Below are 20,827 nucleotides of genomic sequence, written 5' to 3'. Positions count from 1 at the left end.
ATTACGACTCTTAAACTCTATCCCTCGTCTTATGAAAGCTAACACCCCATAAGTTTTCTTAACTACCCCATCCACCTGTGAGGCAACTTTCAGGGATCTGTGGACATGTACCCCGAGATCCCTCTGCTCCTCCACACTACCAAGTATCCTGCCATTTACTTTGTACTCTGCCTTGGAGTTTGTCCTTCTAAAGTGTACCACCTCACACTTAATGATTATTGATACATGGTGAAAGCTCTAACTTAACCTACAGGTTAAATTTTTTAATGCTTAAAACATCAATTTTATATGCCATGTTGCATAGTAGAAATAACTTATAATTAATCCCTTTGATCCAGCCTTCAATCATTATTGGAAGTTTATTTTTAACCATTGATTCTGTCTAGCCTCCATGAACAATTTGGACATTAAATTTCATTCAAGTTGTTATAACAATAGCTGCAGAAAGAGTGGGAAACCGTACTCATTTCAATGAGGCTGGGCAGATCCGTAGTAGCCGCTGTGGCTCAGATATTGAGAGAATGACCAAAAGTGTAGTGCCCCAGTCTGTGAGAATCAAGGGTCTCCATATGCATAAGGTAAACTGTGATGGTTTAACTAAGTCTTTCCTTCTCTGACAACTTGCAGAGAAATTCAGAATTGTACTTTGGAAACAAGTCAGGGAAGCTCTGTCTGCACAAGCCAGTTGAGATAAGAGTGGGTGACCATCCTGAACGTCCGAGCTCACCACATCTTCCTGCCATCTCAACTGTGATAGAGTTCCTTCCACTTGTTCTCATCTACTACCCCAAGAGTCTCCACATCCATCCTCCTCTGTTCTTCTGTTCCCCACTCTGGCCCCTTACATCTTCTCACCTGCCTACCACTTCCCCCCGGTTTCCCTCATTCCTTTTCTCCCATGGTCCACTCTCCTCTCCAATCAGATTCATTCTTCTCCAGCCCTTTACCTTCCCAACCCACCTGGCTTCACCTATCACCTTCTAAGTATCCTCCTTCCTTTCCCACTGCCTTTTTATTCTGATATCTTCTCCCTTCCTTTTCAATCCTGAAGAAGGGTCTTGCCCCAAAACGTCAACTGTTCATTCATTTCCATAGACGTTACCATAGAATGCTAGTTCCTCCAGCATTTTGTGTGTTTTGCAGCTGTACAAGATGTTGGTGAGGCTGAATTTGAAGTATTGTGTGCAGTTCTGGTCACCAAACTACAGTAAAGTTATCTACAATATTGAAAGAGGTAATAGAAAATTTACAAGGATGTTGCTAGGACTTGAGGACCTGAGTTGTAGGGAAACATTGAATAGGTTAAGACTTCATTTCCAGCTGTGCAGGAGAATGAGAGGAGATCTCTAAGAGGTATACAAAATTGTGAGGGGTGTAGATAGGGTGAAAGTATAAAGGCATTTCCCTTCATGTTGGGTGAGACTAGAGTTAGAGGTCATAGGTTTAGGGTGAAGGGTGAGATATTTAAGGGGATTCTGCCAGGAAACTTCTTCACTCAGAGGGTAGTGCTGGTATGGAGCAATCTGCCAGCAGAAGTGGTAGATGTGAGTTCAGTTGTAACAGTTAAGAGAAGTTTGCATGGGTACATGGATGGGAGAGTTCTGGAGGGATATGGTCCAGGTGCACATAAATGGGACTAGGCAGAGAATCAGGTCAGCATGGACTAAATGGGCCAAAAGGCCTATTTCTGTGCTGTAGTAATCAATGATTTTAAAAACATTATGAAGCAAAATTTGATTCACAGACATAATATTTGGGCACACAACCAGAAACATTATCAATAATTAAGACTTTACGTTATTTTGAAGAATGATATAGAGGTAGAGGGGTAGATTGGGCTGAAAGTACACTTAGGAACTCTTTTAGCCATAGGAGCTGAAATCACTGCTGCCAATGATGGAACAATTAAAACAGAGATTTGTGAACGGTCAGAACTGATTTTGTATACTTCTGTGGATTATTCTGTCAAATTTTAAGACACTGCTTACTGCCTTCAAAGTATGTAGAATTGAGTTTAAAAGAAGTTTAATTTGAAGAATGAGTGCCCTGATGTTGCAGGCTCTGACCTATACATCATTTAGTATATATTTCCACAGACATCAGTGAAAAGTTTGACTGTATGTCCAGTAAGAGAATTTTACATCGCTTCATACCTCAGTCATATCTCCGGAAGGTAAGATTTCTATGTCAGGATACAGACAGCAAGCTTCCAATACGTTATTATACCTAAAAATGTGGGAAAAAACATCATGATTCAGACAATAAGATATAGGAGCAGAATAAGGCTATATGTCACATCTTGTCTGCTGTGCTATTTCATCAAGGCTGGTCCATTTTCCCTCCTCAGCCCCAATCTCCTCCCTTCTTCTCATATCCCTTCATGTCCTGATGAATCATGAATCTATCAAACTTTGACTTAAACACACCCAGTGACTTGACCTCCATAGCCCCTGTGGCAACAAATTCCACAGATTCACCACTCTCTGGCTAAAGAAATTCCTCCTCACCTCCATTTTAAAAGTACACTCCTCTATTCTGAGGCTGTGTCCTCTGGTCTTAGACTCTGCCAGCATAGAAAACATACTCTCCACATCAAGGTCTTTCAACATTTGATAGGTTTCAATGAGGTCACCCCACATCCTTCTGAATTCCAGTGAGCAGAGCCCTAGAGACATCAAATGTTCTTCATATGACAAGCGTTTCAATCCTGGGATCATTTACTGACCTGCTTTGAACCCCTCTTCAATGTTAGCATTTCCTTGCTTGTCCATGCAATGTATAACGATAAATTAATATGACTTAAACTAATAGCAACACACATCAAAGTTGCTGGTGAACGCAGCAGGCCAGGCAGCATCTGTAGGAAGAGGTGCAGTCGACGTTTCAGGCCGAGACTCTCCGTCAGGAAATTCTTGGAATGTATGCGGGATGGTTTTTTGAACCAACATGTCGAGGAACCGACTGGAGAGCAGGCTATTCTGGACTGGGTTTTGAGCAATGAGGAAGGGTTAATTAGCGATCTTGTCGTGAGAGGCCCCTTGGGTAAGAGTGACCATAATATGGTGGAATTCTTCATTAACATGGAGAGTGACGTAGTTAATTCAGAAACAAAGGTTCTGAACTTAAAGAGGGGTAACTTTGAAGGTATGAGACGTGAATTAGCTAAGATAGACTGGCAAATGACACTTCAAGGATTGACGGTGGATATGCAATGGCAGGCATTTAAAGGTTGCATGGATGAACTACAACAATTGTTCATCCCAGTTTGGCAAAAGAATAAATCAAGGAAGGTAGTGCACCCGTGGCTGACAAGAGAAATTAGGGATAGTATCAATTCCAAAGAAGTAGCATACAAATTAGCCAGAGAAAGTGGCTCACCTGAGGACTGGGAGAAATTCAGAGTTCAGCAGAGGAGGACAAAGGGCTTAATTAGGAAGGGGAAAAAAGACTATGAGAGAAAACTGGCAGAGAACATAAAAACGGACTGTAAAAGCTTTTATAGATATGTAAAAAGGAAAAGACTGATAAAGACAAATGTAGGTCCCCTGCAAACAGAAACAGGTGAATTGATTATGGGGAGCAAGGACATGGCAGACCAATTGAATAATTACTTTGGTTCTGTCTTCACTAAGGAGGACATAAATAATCTTCCAGAAATAGTAAGGGACAGAGGGTCCAGTGAGATGGAGGAACTGAGCGAAATACATGTTAGTAGGGAAGTGGTGTTAGGTAAATTGAAGGGATTGAAGGCAGATAAATCCCCAGGGCCAGATGGTCTGCATCCCAGAGTGCTTAAGGAAGTGGCCCAAGAAATAGTGGATGCATTAGTGATAATTTTTCAAAACTCGTTAGATTCTGGACTAGTTCCTGAGGATTGGAGGGTGGCTAATGTAACCCCACTTTTTAAAAAAGGAGGGAGAGAGAAACCGGGGAATTATAGGCCAGTTAGCCTAACGTCGGTGGTGGGGAAACTGCTGGAGTCAGTTATCAAGGATGTGATAACAGCACATTTGGAAAGCGGTGAAATGATCGGACAAAGTCAGCATGGATTTGTGAAAGGAAAATCATGTCTGACGAATCTCATAGAATTTTTTGAGGATGTAACTAGTAGAGTGGATAGGGGAGAACCAGTGGATGTGGTATATTTGGATTTTCAAAAGGCTTTTGACAAGGTCCCACACAGGAGATTAGTGTGCAAACTTAAAGCACACGGTATTGGGGGTAAGGTATTGGTGTGGGTGGAGAATTGGTTAGCAGACAGGAAGCAAAGAGTGGGAATAAACGGGACCTTTTCAGAATGGCAGGCGGTGACTAGTGGGGTACCGCAAGGCTCAGTGCTGGGACCCCAGTTGTTTACAATATATATTAATGACTTGGATGAGGGAATTAAATACAGCATCTCCAAGTTTGCGGATGACACAAAGCTGGGTGGCAGTGTTAGCAGTGAGGAGGATGCTAAGAGGATGCAGGGTGACTTGGATAGGTTGGGTGAGTGGGCAAACTCATGGCAGATGCAATTTAATGTGGATAAATGTGAAGTTATCCACTTTGGTGGCAAAAATAGGAAAACAGATTATTATCTGAATGGTGGCCGATTAGGAAAAGGGGAGGTGCAACGAGACCTGGGTGTCATTATACACCAGTCATTGAAAGTGGGCATGCAGGTACAGCAGGCGGTGAAAAAGGCGAACGGTATGCTGGCATTTATAGCGAGAGGATTCGAGTACAGGAGCAGGGAGGTACTACTGCAGTTGTACAAGGCCTTGGTGAGACCACACCTGGAGTATTGTGTGCAGTTTTGGTCCCCTAATCTGAGGAAAGACATCTTTGCCATAGAGGGAGTACAAAGAAGGTTCACCAGATTGATTCCTGGGATGGCAGGTCTTTCATATGAAGAAAGACTGGATGAACTGGGCTTGTACTCGTTGGAATTTAGAAGATTGAGGGGGGATCTGATTGAAACGTATAAGATCCTAAAGGGATTGGACAGGCTAGATGCGGGAAGATTGTTCCCGATGTTGGGGAGGTCTAGAACGAGGGGTCACAGTTTGAGGATAGAGGGGAAGCCTTTTAGGACCGAGGTTAGGAAAAACTTCTTCACACAGAGAGTGGTGAATCTGTGGAATTCTCTGCCACAGCAAACTGTTGAGGCCAGTTCATTAGCTATGTTTAAAAGGAAGTTAGATATGGCCCTTGTGGCTACAGGGGTCAGGGGGTATGGAGGGAAGGCTGGGTTCTGAGTTGGATGATCAGCCATGATCATAATAAATGGCGGTGCAGGCTCGAAGGGCCGAATGGCCTACTCCTGCACCTATTTTCTATGTTTCTATGTTTCTATGTCAGTTTGGTTTAATGGCTGTTCACAATTTAATTGAAAAGGTTCAAATCTATGACAAGCAAAAAATAGATGCAATCTGCCAGATATCTAAAGAACTATGAGCAGCGAAGAAAGAGCAAAACAGCAGATAAGGTACACAGGACACCTACTGCACACGTTTGTAGTAGCAGCAGAACATTTCATGGAATTTCCTCACAAACAGATTTAAGGAACATGAGGTCTGCAGCTACAGGTGAGAAGATGGGGCAGGCATGACTTTTAAATCTTAGCACTGGAATTAAATGGGGCATTAAAGTAGCTGACAAGAGAAAATCTGGAGACACACACAAAATGCTGGAGGAACTCGGCAGGCCAAACAGCATCTAGGAAAAGAGTACAGTCGATATTTCAGGCCAAAACACTTGCTGAGCAGCTCTTGTGAGATGAGCAAGGACATGTCTTTTAGAAGGCACCAACAGATGGATCAGAGGGGTCTATTGAGGAATATAGGGAAGCAAGAAAGGAGCTTAAGAAGGGGCTAAGAAGAGCAAGAAGGGGGCATGACAAGGCCTTGGCGAGTAGGGTAAAGGAAAACCCCAAGGCATTCTTCAATTATGTGAAGAAAAAAAGGATGACAGGAGTGAAGGTAGGACCGATTAGAGATAAAGGTAGGAAGTTGTGCCTGGAGGCTGTGGAAGTGAGCGAGATCCTCAATGAATACTTCTCTTCAGTATTCACCAATGAGAGGGAACTTGATGATGGTGAGGACAATATGAGTGAGGTTGATATTCTGGAGCATGTTGATATTAAGGGAGAGGAGGTGTTGGAGTTGTTAAAATACATTAGGACAGATAAGTCCCCGGGGCCTGATGGAATATTCCCCAGGCTGCTCCATGAGACGAGAGAAGAGATTGCTGAGCCTCTGGCTAGGATCTTTATGTCCTCGTTGTCCACGGGAATGGTACCGGAGGACTGGAGGGAGGCGAATGTTGTCCCCTTGTTCAAAAAATGTAGTAGGGATAGTCCGGGTAATTACAGACCAGTGAGCCTTACGTCTGTGGTGGGAAAGCTGTTGGAAAAGATTCTTAGAGATAGGATCTATAGGCATTTAAAGAATCATGGTCTGATCAGGGACAGTCAGCATGGCTTTGTGAAGGGCAGATTGAGTCTAACAAGCCTGATAAAGTTCTTTCAGGAGGTGACCAGGCATATAGATGAGGGTAGTGCAGTGGATGTGATCTATACGGATTTTAGTAAGGCATTTGACAAGGTTCCACACGGTAGGCTTATTCAGAAAGTCAGAAGGCATGGGATCCAGGGAAGTTTGGCCAGGTGGATTCAGAATTGGCTTGCCTGCAGAAGGCAGAGGGTGGTGGTGGAGGGAGTACATTCAGATTGGAGGATTGTGACTAGTGGTGTCCTACAAGGATCTGTTCTGGGACCTCTACTTTTCATGATTTTTATTAACGACCTGGATGTGGGGGTAGAAGGGTGGGTTGGCAAGTTTGCAGACGACACAAAGGTTGGTGGTGTTGTAAATAGTGTAAAGGATTGTCAAAGATTGCAGAGGGACATTGATAGGATGCAGGAGTGGGCCGAGAAGTGGCAGATGGAGTTTAACCCGGAGAAGTGTTACACTTTGGAAGGACAAACCCCAAGGCAGAGTACAAAGTAAATGGCAGGATACTTGGTAGTGTGGAGGAGCAGAGGGATCTCGGGGTACATGTCCACAGATCCCTGAAAGTTGCCTCACAGGTGGATAGGGTAGTTAAGAAAGCTTATGGGGTGTTCGCTTTCATAAGTCGAGGGATAGAGTTTAAGAGTCGCGATGTAATGATGCAGCTCTATAAAACTCTGGTTAGGCCACACTTGGAGTACTGTGTCCAGTTCTGGTCACCTCACTATAGGAAGGATGTGAAAGCATTGGAAAGGGTACAGAGGAGATTTACCAGGATGCTGCCTGGTTTAGAAAGTATGCATTATGATCAGAGATTAATGGAGTTAGGGCTTTACTCTTTGGAGAGAAGTAGGATGAGAGGAGACATGATAGAGGTGTACAAGATAATAAGAGGAATAGATAAGAGTGGATAGCCAGCGCCTCTTCCCCAGGGCACCACTGCTCAATACAAGAGGACATGGCTTTAAGGTAAGGGGTGGGAAGATCAAGGGGGTATTAGAGGAAGGTTTTTTTTACTCAGGGAGTGGTTAGTGCGTGGAATGCACTGCCTGAGTCAGTGGTGGAGGCAGATACACTAGTGAAGTTTAAGAGACTACTAGACAGGTATATGGAGGAATTTAAGGCGGGGGCTTATATGGGAGGCAGGGTTTGAGGGTCGGCACAACATTGTGGGCCGAAGGGCCTGTACTGTGCTGTACTATTCTATGTTCTATGTTCTATAAGAACATCAGAACATAAGAAATAGGAGCATGAGTAAGCCATTTGGCCCATCAAACCTGCTCCACCATTCAATAAGATCATGGCTGATCTGACCATGAATTCATCCCCACCTTCCTGCCTTTTTCCCATAACCAATAATTTCCCTAGTATGCAAAAATCTATCCAACCTTGTTTCAAATATATTTACTGAGGTAGCCTCCACTGCTTCATTTGGCAGAGAATTCCACAGATTTACCATTCTTTGGGAAAAGCAGTTCCTCCTCATCTATGTCCTAAATTTACTTCCCCCGAATCTTCAGGCTATGTCCCCTAGTTCTAGTCTCACCTACCAGTGGAAACAATTTTCCTGCCTCTATCTTATCTATCCCTTTCATAATTTATATGTTTCTATAAGATCTACTCTCATTCTTTTGAATTTCAGCAAGTAGTCTCAAGTGACTCAATCTCTCCTCATAGGCTAACCCCCTCATTTCTGGAATCAACCTGCTGACACTCGTCTGCACTGCCTCCAAAGCCAGTATATCCTTCCTCAAGTAGATCAGAACTGCACACAGTACTCCAGATGTGGCCTCACCAGTACCCCATATAGTTGCAGCATAACCTCCCTGCTCTTACATTCAATTCCTCTAGCAATGAAGGCCAACGTTCCATTTGCCTTCTTGATAGCCTGCTGCACCTGCAAACCAACTTTTGCAGTTTATGCACAAGCACTCCCAAGTCCCTCTGTACAGTAGCATGTTGCAATCTTTTGCCATTTAAATAATAATCTGATCTTCCATTTTTCCTTCCAAAGTGGATGACCTCACATTTACCAGCATTGTACTCCATCTGCCAGACTCTTACCCACTCACTTAACCTATCTATACCTCTCTGCAGACTCTCTGTATCCTCTGCACAATTTGTTTTTCCACTCAATTTAGTGTCATCAGCAAATTTAGATACACTATACTCAGCCCTTTCTTCTAGATCGTTAATGTACATTGTGAACAGTTGTGGGCCCAGCACAGAGCCCTGTGGCTCACCGCTCACCACTGATTGCCAACCAGAGAAAACCCCATGTATCCCAACTCTCTGCTTTCTGTTAGTTAACCAATCCTCTACCCATGCTAATACTCCCAACTCTAGCATCCCTATCTTGTAGATGTCTTTTTTGCGGCACCTTATCCAACGCCTGCTCGAAATCCAAGTAAGTGATGTACGTCTGCTCCCCTCTATCCACTGTGCTCATTATATCCCCAAAGAACTCCAGTAAGTTTGTCAAACAGGACCTGCCTTTGCTGAATCCATGCTGCATCTATCTGATGAATCCATTTCTTTCCAGATGCCTTGCTATTTCTTCTTTAATGATAGCTTCAAGCATTTTCCCAACTACAGATGTTAAACTAACTGGCCTATAGTTACCTGCCTTTTGCCTACATCTTTTTTTAAACAGTGGCGTGAATTTGCCTTCTTCCAATCCGCCGGGACCTGCCCAGAGTCCTGAGAATTTTGGTAAATTATCACCAAAGCCTCAACTAAAACCTCTGATATTTCTTTCAGTATTCTGGGATGCATTCCAGCGGGACCAGGGGACTTCATCTATCTTCAGGCCCACAAGTTTGCTCAGCACTACCCCTTTAGTGATAGTTATTGTATCAAGGTCCTCACCTCCCATCGCATCCATATCATCTCTCTTTGCATGTTAGACGTGTCCTCCACCGTGAAGACCAACACAAAATAGTCATTAAGCCTCAGCTGCTTCCTCATTATCTAATATCAATTCCTCCTTCTCGTCCTCCAAGGGACCCATGTTTACTTTGGCCACCCTTTTCCACTTTATATAATTATGAAAACTTTTACTATCCGGTTTTATATTTTGTGCTAGTTTATTTTCATAATCTATCTTCCTTTTCTTTATTGCTCGCTTAGTGGTTATTTGTTGCTGTTAAAGTTTTCCCAATCTTCCAGTTTCCCACTAGTCTTGGTGACTTTGTACACACAACCTTTTAGTTTGATGCCTTTCTCTATTTCCTTAGTTATCCATGGCTGGCTCTCCCCAACCTTAGTGTCCTTGCTTTGAACTGGAATATATTTTTTATTGTGCTGGCACGTGGCCAAGTGGTTAAGGCATTTGTCTAGTGATCTGAAGGTCGCTAGTTCGAGCCTCAACTGAGGCAGCATGTTCTGTCCTTGAGCAAGGCACTTAACCGCACATTGCTCTGCGACGACACTGGTGCCAAGCTGTATTGGTCCTAGTGCCCTTCCCTTGGACAACATCGGTGGTATGGAGAGGGGAGACTTGCAGCATAGGCAACTGCCGGTCTTCCATACAACCTTGCCCAGGCCTGCGCCCTGGAAACCTTCCAAGGTGCAAATCCATGGTCTCATGAGACTAACGGATGCCTATAATATTTTTTTTTGAGTACTGTGAAAGGCTTCCACCATTCCTCAACCGTCTTACCACATAGCCTGTGCTTCCAATCTACCCTCTCCAACTCCTCCCTCATCCCACTGTAGTCTCGCTTGTTTAGGTATAATATGCTAGTTTATATTGAGCTATTGTACCCTCCATTTGTATGAGAAATTCGATCATACTGTGAACACTCTTTCCGAGAGGATCCCTAACTACAAGATTGCTAATTTTACCCGTCTCATTGCATTGGACCAGATCCAAGATAGCATGTTCACTGTAGGTTCAATAACATGATGTTCAAGAAAGCCATCATAGATGCATTCTAACATACCTTCGCATCCAAGTCCACAGGTTAGGAGCCAACTTTGTAAAAATTAAATCTGTTATTTGCCTCAGTATTATTGGTTCAAATCTCATATTACTTCACACTGATGATAAGTAATTGTGTAAGTATATCACATTATGCATTGTTAAAATATTGCATTCAATTCTTTTAGGTCTGTTCAGACATCTGCAACTTGGACTGCAGAAAGAGACAGGCCATGAAACCACCATGATCTATCAAACGTTCAAAGACAGTCCCTGCACAATATACAGTAGCATAGCATAATATCAGCTTGTGAATGCTAAAATCTGCTTACCACTGAAAATGAATGGATGGACAGTAAGGTGCATAGATTGAAGATGAAGCTTAAACTATATGGACATCGATTTCACAAGCTACGTGCATTTTGTGTCTCCAAAGGTAACAAAGAATGAATTTACATACAGTATGAAAATCTTAACATTGTTTATAACAAGTTTCCCATTTCAATTTTCAACTACTAATATTCTGCCATTTTCATTGAAAGCAGAATAAAGCACAATTATTTACAATAAAATATATCAGCCCATCATTCTAACTACTACTATGCTATTGGTGAATTAGTATGAAGAACGACTTTATTTCCTCTCTCTTTAGATTGTGAAATTGACATTGTTTCACCAAACTGATTTAATTGCTGAAAAAGACCTAGCAGGATTGAATGTAACATTTTTAAAATGCAAGCCATCATTCACATGACTGGTTCAGCATTAGTGTGAAGTGATTCTCGACTTGGACCAATAATAATGGAGCAAATAACAGATTTATAAAAGCCTAATTGATGTCAAAGGCAAACAAATGAAGCATTGCCCCGTGACAGAGTGTCACTCCAAGATACCATGCATCATATTGCACTTTGAAAGGAAATCAAGAGAATGCATTAGTATCCAAACAAAGGTTGGTAGCAATATTGCAGTACAAGGATTTAAAATCATGAACTTTTGAAGCAAAGTCATGCAAATTACCAACTTAAATAATCATGATTGACTAGAATATCTGGCTTAAAATACAAACCCCATTTCCAGAAAAGTTGGGATATTTTCCAAAATGCAATAAAAACAAAAATCTGTGATATGTTAATTCACGTGAACCTTTACTTAACTGACAAAAGTACAAAGAAAAGATTTTCAATAGTTTTACTGACCAACTTAATTGTATTTTGTAAACATACACAAATTTAGAATTTGATGGCTGCAACACACTCAACAAAAGTTGGGACAGAGGTATGTTTATGATTGTGTTACATCACCTTTCCTTTTAATAGCATTTTTTAAATCGCTTTGGAACTGAGGATACTAATTGTAATAGATTTGCAATTGGAAATTTTGTCCATTCTTGCTTGATATAAGACTTCAGCTGCTCAACAGTCCGTGGTCTCCGTTGTCTGATTCTCCTCTTTGTGATGCACCATACATTTTCAATAGGAGATTGATCTGGACTGGCAGTGGGCCAGTCAAGCACACGCACTCTGTGTCTACAAAGCCACGCTGTTGTAGCCCGTGCAGAATGTGGTCTGGCATTGTCCTGCTGAAATAAGCATGGACGTCCCGGGAAGAGACGTCGCCTTGATGGCAACATATGTCTCTCTAAAATCCTAATATACACCTCAGAGTCAATGGTACCTTCACATACATGCAACTCACCAATGCCGCAGGCACTGATGCACCCCCATACTACCACAGATGCTGGCTTTTGCACCTTTCGCTGATAACAATCTGGATGGTCGTTTTCATCTTTGGCACAGAGACTCAACACCCATTTTTTCAAAAAGCTAGCTGAAATGTGGACTCATCTGACCACAGCACACAGTTCCACAGTCTTTCGGTCCATCTGAGATGAGCTCGGGCCCAGAGAACTCGCTGGCGTTTCTGCATAGAGTTGACGTATGGCTTCCTCCTTGCGTAATACAGTTTCAAGTTGCATTTCTGGATGCAGCGACGGACTGTGTTGAGTGACAATGGTTTTCCGAAGTACTCCCGAGCCCAGGTGGCTATAATTGTCACAGCATGACGGTTTCTTAGGCAGTGCCACCTGAGAGCTCGAAGATCACGCGCATTCAACAGTGGCTTCCGACCTTGCCCTTTACGCACTGAGATGTCTCTGAATTCTCTGAATCTTTTCACAATAATATGTACTGTAGATGTTGAAAGACCTAAATTCTCTGCAATCTTGCGTTGAGAAATGTTCCTTTTGAACTGATTAACAATCCTCTCACGCATTTTGGCACAAAGGGATGAGCCACGACCCATCCTTGCTTGCAAAGACTGAGCCTTTGATGGACGCTACTTTTATACCCAGTCATGATACCTCACCTGCTACCAATTAGCCTGCTTAATGTGGAGTCTTCCAAACCGGTGTTACTTGAATATTCTGTGCACTTTTCAATCTTATCTTAACTCTATCCCAACTTTTGTTGAGTGTGTTGCAGCCATCATATTCTAAGTTTGTGTATGTTTACAAAATACAATTAAGTTGGTCAGTAAAACTATTGAAAATATTTTCTTTGTACTTTTGTCAGTTAAGTAAAGGTTCACGTGAATTAACATATCACAGATTTTTGTTTTTATTGCATTTTGGAAAATATCCCAACTTTTCTGGAAATGGGGTTTGTATTTTTTAAAAGTCTCTTTTTCTGGAAGAAAAGGTTCTTCATAATATGATTCATCTATTCGGTTAAAGTAACGTCAAATTAATGTAGCCTTCTCAGTACACTAGACAGAAAGAATAGGAAGGAGCTAAACGACTACATGTTCCCACATACTGAGCTCTCATTTTCACCCTGAATATTAAGGTATTCATCTCAATATTAAGAATATAAGTAGCATGTCAATAATTTAACCACAACTCCTCTTACACATTTACTAGCACCCAGATTAACACGAGATAAGAAAGGAAAATGCAGGGAACACTCAGAATCTGGTCCTAACTGCTAGTCTGTTACCTTTAGTAATGGGGTTACATTCTCTCAGAGATATCCCTTTCACTCTACCAATTCCTCCCCCACTTGCTTTGTTACTGAAAATTTACTTGTTTTCTCTCTTGAAGGTCCCAGCTCTGAAATATTGACTGTTTTATCTATCCACACTTCCTGCCTAACCTGCTGTGTGTTGCAGAATTTTCTGTTTTTATTTCAGATTTCCAGAATCTCAAGTTTTCTTCGAATTAGCAACAAAGTACCAATTGCTTGAAGTAGACGAACAGACATGTGCGAAGTTAAGCTTATCGGAGATCCTTCCAAAATTCAGGACAAATTTTGCCTATTAGCTGCTAGGTGAAATAATTAAGAGACTGAGTCACCTGCCAAATGTGTTTCTTTAAAAACACCAGTGAAGATATAAATAAGATAAGTAATTCTTACTTTTCTTCTTCATAACTTTTGCCAAATAAGATATTGTCGCGGAGAGATGCGTTAAAAAGCCATGCCTGTTGGGCCACATACGCAAATGTGCCTCTCACTGCAACTATCCCTTCAAGCAGTATCAGCTAAAGGTTGGAGAGAAGACACTATCATTAAATACAGTCATACAAGCAAGTAAACGTCAAATTTATAATTTAACTTAATGTTACTTGAATTAAGTAGTGGATTCTTTATGACATTGGTAAAAAGGCTATCATAAATGAAATGCAACTTTTAGAAATTTAGGCACTGTATTATTATTCAATCTTTCAATGAAAAGTGGATAAAAGAAACAGAAGAAATTAAATCTTCAGAGAAAAAGGAACTTAAAATACATGATACCTAAAGTAATATTAATGATAGTAGATTTATGCATGTTAACTCCCACCAATGTTTATCATTTATTGATTATGGAAAAAAAGGGTAGTGAGAAACGCATTCAATAGCAATCCAAGTAACTTTTGTTTAAATAATCTTATTACCAAGACATGACCATCCAGCTGAAATTAAGGTACTTTGTCAGGTACTTGTACAAAATTTTCAAGTCATTTATTTTTCCAGAAAAAGTTGTCTACAGCTACAAACAGGGAGTAGCTTGCTTGAATTAGGAACCCAGCTGCTGTGTGAAATCAGTAGAATCCTGGCAGGAAAACAAAACAACTCAATTTATCAAATACACATTGGTGCAGAGCAGGTTGTGTCAAACAAGATTCAAAAGGAGAAGTGTTTGTCAAATATGCATGTGTAAAAAATGACAATAATTTTAATGCTTTAATGTAGAACTGCAGGAATGATCTCCTCGATATAGCTTTGTTTTGTAATGGATTTTAATTACTGCCCACCTTTGTCTTGTAGAAAGTTAGAAAGCTGATTTTAATACTCCCTGGAGGAAACTGAAGACTAACTGACAGTTAGTGTGCAGCTGAAATAAAAAAGGGAATTTACCCTCTTTCATATGTTACGAGAATACACATAAAATTAAGATGTTTGCTGGCCTGGGCTAGCATCAGTGGCATCAGCAGTTGGTCTGCCACCTGCCCTCAGGGGAAGGAGAGATAAGGAACAATGGAGCAGCGTCTGGAGATGTGTAATGAAGGGATGTGGGAGGAAGAACTGTCTGGAGCGGCTCCCCCCTTTGAGCCCTGAACTGTTTGAAGTGATGGACAGGCGATACCCCAGCAGGGGGATAAAAAGGGACAGGTTCGCTAAGACAGACACACACGCCACCCGAGGTAACGAGACCCTGGAAGCGGTGCGCTTCTCACGAGTGGGTGAGAAGTCCCAGACAACGACAAGGGTGGAAAGGTACGATCAGCGGGAACCCGGTGTGTGTCCGCCCTTGCCTGGGTGCCGGGTTCACTGCAGAGAATCGACCGCATCTGGAGGAGGGGTCACAGTCGGTGACCTCAGGTGACATCACCAAGGACCTGCCCAAAAGCTGTTTGTGAGCCATCTCGCTGGTCTGTGAGCCATCCTGCTGGTCTGTGAGTGAAGCCGTTCTGAATGATGAGTTGTTCCTATTCTATCTCTCTCTTCCCCCACGTTGTCCACCGCCATGGCAACGATTACTGCGAACTGAACTACTAAACTGGACTGAACTTTGAGTCATTTTGAAATTGGTCATTTACCCCTAGACAACGATAGAGCTTGATTGATGCTGTTATCTTAATTCTGTGCACATGTGTGTTTATCATCACTGAACTGTTGCATTTATTATCCTTTCGATTACTGTGTTGCTTGTTTCTTTAATAAAACTTTCTTAGTTCTAGTACTCCAGACTCCAACTGAGTGATCCATTTCTGCTGGTTTGGCAACCCAGTTACGGGGTACGTAACACATACAAACTAGCTGGCAGTAATTTCAAGCAGCAGGTAGCAACAGATCAGCCTTAAATTTACCGAACCTGCAATAATTATGCAAATCAGTTCTGGGTGTCATCAGGGCCTATATGTTATTTTAACTTGAATAAAGTGCAGTGATGGCTTCCCCATCAGTCTAAGCCTGCCAGAAAGAGGAGCTAATATTGACAAGTTTAATATTTTCCATTGTTCTTACGTAGATCAGTTGAGCATGCATGATTGTCTGGCCAAACAAAGAAATACTGTGCCCACTTACCTCAGGGATGCCCTCCTCCCCCACTTCCCACTACAGAATGTCTCCTCCTGGGATTATTCCTGTTGCCAGTTTGGAGGCAAGCAAATTTCCGTACTTCTTTGGCTGTGAAGCCAGCAAGGCTGTAATAAAACTGATAGAGCCTCCTTGATACTCGCCCCAAATGTGCAGATCACATTTGTCTCTAAAGTTACAATGAACCCGACATTTCACTGTTTCTTTTCCTTGTCGATTACAGGATATTAATTGACATTCCTCATAAGCAACAATCTACAAAGTCAGGATTGCCATTGTACTTGTATACTTCAGCTATTGAAACCATGCAGGAAACAGCACTCAGAATAACTTGAGGGAATGGAATGACAGGTTGAAGGCGAGGCACAAAGCAAAATGAGCATTTTCTTAGTGATAAGGAGAAAAATGAAGATTGAAATGAATGTTGTATTTTGGATTCCAACCTAATCAGATAACGTAAACCATGACCAACCATTTCACCTTGTCCAGTCCAGATGACAATGTTTCTTGCTTGACTAAATTCAAAACTAATCCAAGGAAACAACATTTCAGTAAGCAAGTTATTTTCCTTTGGTAAGAATAACAAGAATTGTGGCACCAAAACAATTTGATAAAGCTAAGATACAAATTGCATGATTCACCTCAAGCAAGCAACAACCACAATGGGCTGAATAGACTACTACTGTTCCAATTAATAAATAGTCTGTGGGCACAACTCCCAGGGGAGATGGTGGATTGATGTGAATTCTGATATGTAATAGATTTTCTTCAGCTAACAACATCTTGGGAGTGTAGTAATGAGTAATTGAGGTATGAAATGAAGTACGTATACTTGGGACCTAAGACACATAAAATGTTTGACTACTGGGCTTCATCTTGAATTAAGTTTGTTGTTGTCATTGGTTATGATCATTAGAACTTTCTTATCATTATTTCACGTAACTACTCTAGTTGTAGGTAGAGAACTACATAAATGGAGCTTATATTGCTGTTTTTGTTAAAGTTCTAATCAATGGGTTCAGCAATGGTAATGCTGTTTGATATTGAATCACAGTGTTAGTTTCTCTCTTGTTGGAAATAGCCATATCTTGGCATCTATGTTGTGCAAATAACACTTGCCATTAAACAAACCAAGTCTTAATATATTTTGCTGCATTTGAGATTGTTTAATTTTTTTAGGGTTCTGAATTAAATAGACATTATCCAAAAATCACAAAACTCTTCTGGCCTAATAGTTGAAGAAAGAGGCTGAAGATGGTTTTGGATTGACTAATTTTAAGGAATTCCGGTAGACAGTATTAACATCTAAAATAATGCCAACTGCTGAAACTGAACCCCAGTCAATATGTCAATACCTATTTGAAGGCAGTAACAAAATCGCATGTAGTACTTCAAAGATATTAAGGTTCAACATATCTTGGAAACTTAAAAAGCAATTCAGAATCAGGCTTATTATCACAGGGATGTGACATGAAATCTGTTAACTTAGCAGCAGCAGTTCAATGCAATACATAATCTAGTAGAGAGAGAGGTAAAAACATAATAATAAATAAGTAAATCAATTACATATATTGAATAGATTTTTTTTTAAATGTGAAAAAGCAGAAATACTGTATATTAAAAAAAGTGAGGTTGTGTCCAAAGCTTTAATGTTCATTTAGGAATCGGATGGCAGAGGGGAAGAAGCTGTTCCTGAATCAGAGTGTGTGCCTTCAGGCTTCTGTATCTCCTACCTGATGGTAACAGTGAGAAAAGGGCATGCCCTGGGTGCTGGAGGTCCTTAATAATGGACGCTGCCTTTCTGAGACACTGCCTAAAGATGTCCTGGGTATTTTGTAGGCTAGTGCCCAAGATGGAGGTGACCAGATTTACAACCTTCTGCAGCTTCTTTCGGTCCTGTACAGTAGCCCCTCCATACCAAACGGTGATGCAGCCTGTCAGAATGCTCTCTATGGTACAACTATAGAAGTTTTTGAGTGTATTTGTTGACATGCCATCTCTCTTCAAACTCCTCATGAAGTATAGTCACTGTCTTGCCCTCTTTATGACTACATCGATTTGATGGGACCAGGTTAGATCCTCAGAGATCTTAACACCGAGGAACTTAAAGCTGCTCACTCTCTCCACTTCTGATCCCTCTATGAGAATGGGTATGTGCTCCTTCGTCTTACCCTCCCTGAAGTCCACAATCGACTCTTTTGTCTTTCTGACGTTGAATGCCAGGTTGTTGCTGCGACACCACTCCACTACTTGGCATATCTCACTCCTGTACACCCTCTCGTCACTATCTGAGATTCTACCAACAATGGTTGTATCGTCAGCAAATTTTAGATGGTACATGAGCCTTCAAATCCCTTACTCACTCTTCCTTCAGTTAGTCCTGACGAAGGGTCTCGGCCTGAAACGTCGACTGCACCTCTTCCTAGAGATGCTGCCTGGCCTGCTGCGTTCACCAGCAACTTTTATGTGTGTGACTTTAAATACAATTGGAGGAGAGTTTACATTGTGCTAAATAATCATGTTTAGCTGCACTCTTGAAATAAACTAATTCTTAGATGCAGATGGCTAGTTAATTGCTTACCTAAAGATGACAATGATTATGGTAAAAATGCAGCTGAAGTTTTTCAAGAAATAATTCAATTTTACTGATTTTTGACGTCATCAATTTTGTTTTGTATAGGGGTAGTTTTACGGAAATTGAAGTATGTGAAATTAAGGAAAGGATATTAAAGTGATACAAATCACATTTTCATTTAAGCCTATTTAGTGTAATCATCAAACCATTTTCATATATTTTATGGTTAAAGAAACCCTCATTGAGTAAGCTTAATTTCCCACCCAAGTTATTAAAAGTAACTAGACTGCTTTTAAAATGTTATGATTATGACACAAAGATATCATTTAATGAAGAGTAATGTACAATGCAGGGAAAAGAGATATGATCACTTTCAATTATATTAATTCAATAAGATAAATTTGATTTCATGAATGAAATATTTGTTTCCAAGTGACTTGGAGAGACTGTGACATAATCCAGACAATTGTTTTGTTTCTCCTTTGCTTTAATAATATAAAAAACTGCTTTCAGTGACTGTTTCAGAATCAGAATATTGCAACCTGTTCTACCAATCGATTTAACATACCTGCATTGGCAGCAAGCATTCTATTATCAAACATAAAATTCCAATTATTAAAAACAATAAATGAACAATGAAATGGTCACTAAACAATAATAATCTATTTAAGCATGGCAAAACAACTGCATTGTGAAATTCACATGACATACAATATTCATTAGATTATAGTAAATTTACATAAAAATATGCAAATGGAGAAAAGCTACATTGCAGTCATCCAGCAACTTTGATGACAAAGGTACGTTTTATAACTCCACGCAGCTATTGAGATGGTATTATCTTTCGATACATATACTGTAAAACAGATGGTTTTCAAACCTTTTAATCAGACAATCCACTGTAAACCAAATGGTTCACTCAAGTGACTAACAATCTGTTCTCCTTTTTGTGGACCAGTGCTTATTTAAAGAAGCAGAGATAGTAACTCAGTCTTTAATATTCCAAGGTCCCCAGATCCTACTTTGGACAAGACAAAGCAGCCATTTGCAACAGGACTTTTTTTTCCAGAAGTTTGATTTGAATAGATAAATTGTTTTAATTATGTGTTTTGAGAAATATTTTTGGTTTTGGCCACTGAAGTTAATTTCTCTGCTTTTCTTTGAAATACATCAAGGAATTCCTAAATTCACTTGAGAAAGCAGATGAGCCCTCAGTCTCATTGAAGGCAGCATCTCCAACAAAGGGCAATGCTATCTCAGAAATGCAATGGGATATCAATTTAGTTTTATGCCCTCTCAAGTGGAACTTGGAACTCTCAAAATGCTGACTCAGAAATGAGAGTGATAGCTGCTGAATCATTGTTGACACAAGTGGGAAAATGTGGGAAAACATATGTCTATATACTTATGACTGTGTGGCTAGGCATTGCTCAAATACCATCTATAAATTTGCTGACGATACAACCATTGTTGGTAGAATCTCAGGTGGTGACGAGAAGGCGTACAGGGGTGGGATATGCCAACTAGTGGAGTGGTGCCGCACGACAACCTGGCACTCAACGTCAGTAAGATGAAAGAGCTGATTGTGGACTTCAGGAAGGGTAAGTCAAAGAAACACATACCAATCCTCATAGGGGGATCAAAAGTAGAGAGAGTGAGCAGTTTCATGTTCCTGGGTGTCAAGATCTCCGAGAAACTAACCTGGTCCTAATATATTGATGCAGTTATAAAGAAGGCAAGACAGCGGCTATACTTTATTAGAAGTTTGAAGAGATTTGGTATGTCAACAAATACACTCAAAAACTTCTATAGATATACCGTGGAGCGCATTCTGATAGGCTGCATCACTGTCTGGTATGGGGGTGGGGCTACTGCACAGGACCGAAAGAAGCTGCAGAGGGTTGTAAATTTAGTTGGCTCCATCTTGGGTACTTGCCTACAAAGTACCCAGGACATCTTCAAGGAGCAGTGTCTCAGAAAGGCAGTGTCCATTATTAAGGACCTCCAGCACCCAGGGCATGCCCTCTTCTCACTGTTACCATCAGGTAGGAGGTACAGAAGCCTGAAGTCACATACTCAGCGATTCAGAAACAGCTTCTTCCCCTCTGCCATCCAATTCCTAAACGGATATTGAACCCTTAGACACTACCTCACTTTTTTTTTAATATATAGTATTTCTTTTTTTTGCATGTTTTTAATCTATTCAATATACGTATACTGGATAAAGTATACTGAATCAGATTTATTTATTTATTTA

At 40.9% G+C, this 20,827-nt stretch overlaps 1 protein-coding gene across 1 annotated transcript in view; it reads right to left on the bottom strand.

The window, feature by feature from the left end:
- The window catches only part of LOC134352556 (ATP-binding cassette sub-family C member 5-like), a 155,937-nt gene that overhangs the window by 72,891 nt on the left and 62,219 nt on the right, over nt 1-20,827 (bottom strand). Inside the window, exons 13-14 of the mRNA XM_063059812.1 lie at nt 13,830-13,954; nt 2,154-2,226 (exon numbers count right to left, since the gene is read on the bottom strand). Coding sequence (XP_062915882.1) covers nt 2,154-2,226; nt 13,830-13,954 — 198 coding nt within the window. The remainder of the gene's footprint in view (nt 1-2,153; nt 2,227-13,829; nt 13,955-20,827) is intronic.

The sequence above is a fragment of the Mobula hypostoma genome, chromosome 10 (assembly GCF_963921235.1).
Source record: "Mobula hypostoma chromosome 10, sMobHyp1.1, whole genome shotgun sequence".
Lineage (NCBI taxonomy): Eukaryota > Metazoa > Chordata > Chondrichthyes > Myliobatiformes > Myliobatidae > Mobula > Mobula hypostoma.
The sequence above is the reverse complement of the archived record's forward strand: the minus strand, read 5'-3'. Positions and strand labels throughout refer to the sequence as shown.